We start from the raw sequence: 4,354 nt of genomic DNA, 5'->3' as shown, positions 1-4,354 counted from the left end.
GGCACATGTGAGGGGTTAACCTTTAAAAATAAACGGCCGTTAGCTGGGGTACTAACTAGTTAATTTAATGAAACCACAGGTACCAAAGACGCAAAATTCAAAGTTTAGGTGTTGTGATGAAAAAGTGAACAAACCACAGGTACTAACGGCGTAATTTTTTCTAATGGCAATAACGAAGAAACGGGAGGTTATTTAACCTCATATTCATTATCGGTTTTCTCGCCCTCTTTTTATTTTCTACAAACAAACAAACAAACACATCTTCCCATTTCCATCTCTCGTTCAAATTGATCTTTCTCAAACAACTTTTTTTCAGGTAAATCTTAGATCCAGATCTTTACTTTCTTATCAGATCTCATCATTCCTAACTTAGAATCATATCTGTTTTTATTATTCTAATATGTATCAGATCACCGCCCTTTATTTTATATAATCTGTTATTTAATTTTTTAATCGAGTAATTCTAGGTAATTTATTGTATTAATTTCGAATTATACGATTTCCATCGGAATTCATCTGCAATTGATGATTTTATTGATGCGTCCTGCGGCTGTTTTCCAGATCTGAATATATGCGTACATATAATTATATATAATCTATAAGATCAGATCCGTTTGATGATGCATGTCGACGTGTCGATGTAGATTTCGTTTGTGATTCATTTATTATTTTCTGTAAATTAAAAGTTTTATAAGGCATGCCTTGTTTTGTTTAAATCATGACATTGTATTGTAATTTACTGTAGAATAAGAATGATAATTGATCTGTATAATAACTCAATAATACATTATGATTTTTAAGTTCATCAATTGGTGGAAAATAAGATTAGCTTCTGTCTAGAAATTTATGCAATTTCTGTGGATGTAACACTGTGTATCACATGTCATTAGATGTGATTACATTTATTTTTTTAGGTTTGATGATTCGGTGATGCTTGCCAAGTGTTATTATGCATAATTACATCTACTTCATGTGTAATTGCCGCTTTGAAGATTTATATCTTATATTTTATTCTGAACATTATAACCTTTAAAGATGATGCATAGTATGGCACTTTCTCATTTGAAATATAAGCTATTGAAGATCTAATGTAAATCTTTTTCAAACCTTGATAATGAATACTCTCAGTAATAATCAAATGATGCTTTTGTGCAATCTGTAGGTCTACTGAGTTGGGTTTTATATCCGAAATTCATTGTTAACACGTTGTCTGTAGGAGTGTTTTTTTGATAAATGATAGTTTATGAGAATTCATTGTACTCGGATCAGTTTGAGAGGAAATAATTAGTACTGTCGTAGAGTGTATCAATTTGACGGTTTAAACTACACTTTGTGAATAGCTTTTTCGTAAATGTTTGTTAAGATAACGAGATTTGAATGTTGCATTAGATCTTACAGAGACACAATATTGACCAAGTTACCATTATTGTCTGTAGATATCCTCAGTAGCAAGAGGATGGGTCTTACGTTTACCAAACTCTTCAGTCGCCTCTTTGCAAAGAAAGAGATGCGTATATTGATGGTTGGTCTCGATGCGGCTGGTAAGACAACCATTTTGTACAAGCTCAAGCTTGGTGAGATTGTGACCACTATCCCTACCATAGGTAATCAATCATATCTATAATGGTCTCAGTTTGTTTGGATTACAATTTCTTCATACCTTTATGTAGCTGTTTGTTTTAAATCGTCCAACATTAATCGTGCTAAATGCTATGCTGCATTTATATAAATACGGAATGCGCCCTGACCCGTTTACAGTATTTGGTATTATCAATATTTCTATTGGCATGTTAGCAGTTGGTAGCTAAATCTGTTTCTTCTTTACAGGATTTAATGTGGAGACTGTTGAGTACAAAAACATTAGTTTCACAGTATGGGATGTGGGGGGTCAGGACAAGGTAAAAATGCTTACTTAATTATGTCTTTTGACATTTGTTTATTTTGTGGCGAATGATCTATATGTGTCTCAAATTCAGTTCATTACTGCTTAGGTACATATGTAAACTTTTATTGCTGTACATGCAGATTCGTCCACTATGGAGGCACTATTTCCAGAACACACAGGGCCTTATCTTTGTGGTTGATAGCAATGACAGGGACAGAGTTGTTGAGGCAAGAGACGAATTGCACAGGATGTTGAATGAGGTAAACTTGCATCTGTGAAGTTACTTTCTTCATGCCTTTAGACTTAAATATTAAGAAAATGAACATAGATTTGTTTGTCTTTTCTTACACGATGTGATTTTGAACTTCCAAATAATCATTTTGTATGTTTGGTTATACTTCTTTGAAATGAGTCTGGCTCAATCACTTAGTGAGCTGTGGAACTTAATTTTTTGGAATTGTTAGTACGGTTTGGATTGGAGCAGACCAGTATATACCAGATCCTCTTATTCAAAGTCTGAGAAGAGACATAGATTTATTTTAAGAGCCAATTAATGACTTTTATTTTCACTACACTAAGTATTGTTTAAATTATTTTATTGCTACCTAAAATGTATACAATGCTTGACGGAGCTGTATTTACTTGTCGATTGCAGGACGAATTAAGAGATGCAGTTCTCCTTGTATTTGCTAACAAACAAGATCTCCCAAATGCAATGAATGCTGCTGAAATTACTGATAAGCTCGGACTCCATTCCCTCCGACAGCGCCACTGGTAATTAATAGTACTCCGTAACAGTTAATCTTCAATAATATTATGTGTATGTGTGTGTGTGCGTGTGCGCGCACCATGTCAGACCATCAATGAGTTTAGCATTACACTTATAGTCCCTTTTTAATAAAAAAGAATGCTACTGTATACCAGACAATATATAACTAATTTTATTCACGTTGCAAATTATCTGTATGAAGTTTAATATGAAGTTTAACTCATTGATGTATATGCTCTCAGGTACATTCAGAGCACATGTGCAACATCTGGAGAGGGACTTTATGAAGGATTGGATTGGCTTTCTAACAACATAGCAAACAAGGCAAGTACTTATTAGTAAAATATATAACACCTGCCAAAAAAATAAAACAAACTCTAGAAAGTGCAGCATGTATGAAAATTATTTACTTGGTCACTGTGCTCAATGTGACAAAAATAAAAGAATTAAACGTTTTGTGGTCATCAATTTACATTGGTATAAATATAATTCAAGAGGGCGTGTGCTTAGGTAACGTGAGTTTGTGCGGAAAAGATAGATTTGCTAATAGCGAGGTACTATTAAATAACTCAACGTTGGAGTAGACAAAATGTATCACTTAGAATTAACTTTTTTTGGAAGTATGTTAATCTTATATACTCTTTTTTCTTCTTACAGGCATGAGGCAACGATTGATGTTCGTTATTATGAGGTTGGATGTTGGGGGCAGTTTTGTGGTTACGTGCTGCGTTGAGTAAGGTGTTTTGCTTATGATATAGAATTTATGGGCGTCTCTAATTGGATACTACATTGTTTGTTTGGATTGCAAAGTATGTGTTAGCTTGTTATTATTCTTTAATCGGAAGATATTAAGTTTTTGTGGTGGTTAAAGGTGAGTACCTACGTAGTTTGCTGGTATGCTATACTTTATTTCTTTAGATAACATTTATATTTTATGTGTTATTATATATATAATTTCAACTACTAAAAGAAATATGCTTCGATGTTTTCCAATAGTATCATCTACTAAAGATAACATTTGTATATTTGTTTGTTCATTACGTAAGTAATAAACTAGTAACGTAGTAGTGTGACCTAATTACACAGCGTAAAACTGTCTGATTTGTAGAGCACTACTGTTCTTACTATCATACTCCGTATTTGAGATCGATCATCTATCATTCTATCATAAAAAATAAAAAAGCAATCTAAAGAATTGGTAGGAGGCAAACGGTTTTCCGTTGATTCTAGTTTTATTGAGCAATTACGAAATAAATGATTTAACACATTGTATGATCTACGGAATAATTAGATGAGCTTTATCGGAAGTAGAATATGTGAAATGGCCTTAATTTTCTCTTCCTTATTATTTTTATTTTTGTGAACGACACAAATTAATTAGCAACCCGACCCTCTAGAAAAGCTCTAAGAGAGGCCGCGTCAACCGTTACACAGGATTAACTAATCAAGAAATCTAAGACATATTACATTTTCTTCTATATCTAATCAAAAAAAAGCTCGGACTTCTTCTCTGTAGGATTGTTGAAAACAACCGCATTCATATGCCTCCAAAGCATATCCATAAGCACGTTGCAACAATCACAAATACCTTGGACTTTGACTTCCTCTGAACCGCTCCACTAATCGAACCAAAGCATCTAATTTGACCAAGAATTAAACACGGACATATTTCTTTTTCTCTCTTATTATAGATTAGATTT

General features: G+C 33.2%; 1 protein-coding gene across 2 annotated transcripts; it reads left to right on the top strand.

Annotated features, from left to right (window-relative positions):
* The first annotated feature begins 247 nt into the window (after positions 1-247).
* On the top strand, positions 248-3,596 carry LOC139848054 (ADP-ribosylation factor 2). 2 transcript variants are annotated; one of them, XM_071837788.1, is made up of 7 exons: positions 248-316; positions 1,437-1,604; positions 1,828-1,898; positions 2,026-2,145; positions 2,541-2,659; positions 2,897-2,978; positions 3,312-3,596. In XM_071837788.1, exons 2-7 carry the CDS (start codon positions 1,457-1,459, stop codon positions 3,315-3,317), a joined length of 546 nt encoding a protein of 181 aa, XP_071693889.1. In that variant the 5' UTR covers positions 248-316; positions 1,437-1,456; the 3' UTR covers positions 3,318-3,596. The 2 variants fall into 2 exon arrangements, with proteins under 2 accessions (XP_071693889.1, XP_071693888.1); XM_071837787.1 differs by lacking the exon at positions 3,312-3,596 and having other exon boundaries at positions 2,897-3,008.
* Positions 3,597-4,354: the final 758 nt, after the last annotated feature.

The sequence above is a fragment of the Rutidosis leptorrhynchoides genome, chromosome 5 (genome assembly GCF_046630445.1).
Source record: "Rutidosis leptorrhynchoides isolate AG116_Rl617_1_P2 chromosome 5, CSIRO_AGI_Rlap_v1, whole genome shotgun sequence".
NCBI classification, from domain to species: domain Eukaryota; kingdom Viridiplantae; phylum Streptophyta; class Magnoliopsida; order Asterales; family Asteraceae; genus Rutidosis; species Rutidosis leptorrhynchoides.
Note: the sequence above shows the minus strand (reverse complement) of the source record. Positions and strands in the feature narration are given on the sequence as shown.

Coding starts and splice junctions, on each gene's coding strand:
- LOC139848054 (XM_071837787.1), top strand. CDS start 1,457: ATGGGTCTTACGTTTACCAAACTCTTCAGTCGCCTCTTTGCAAAGAAA. Junction 1,899..2,025: donor ATGTGGGGGGTCAGGACAAG/GTAAAAATGCTT, acceptor CTGTACATGCAG/ATTCGTCCACTATGGAGGCA. Junction 2,146..2,540: donor TGCACAGGATGTTGAATGAG/GTAAACTTGCAT, acceptor TGTCGATTGCAG/GACGAATTAAGAGATGCAGT.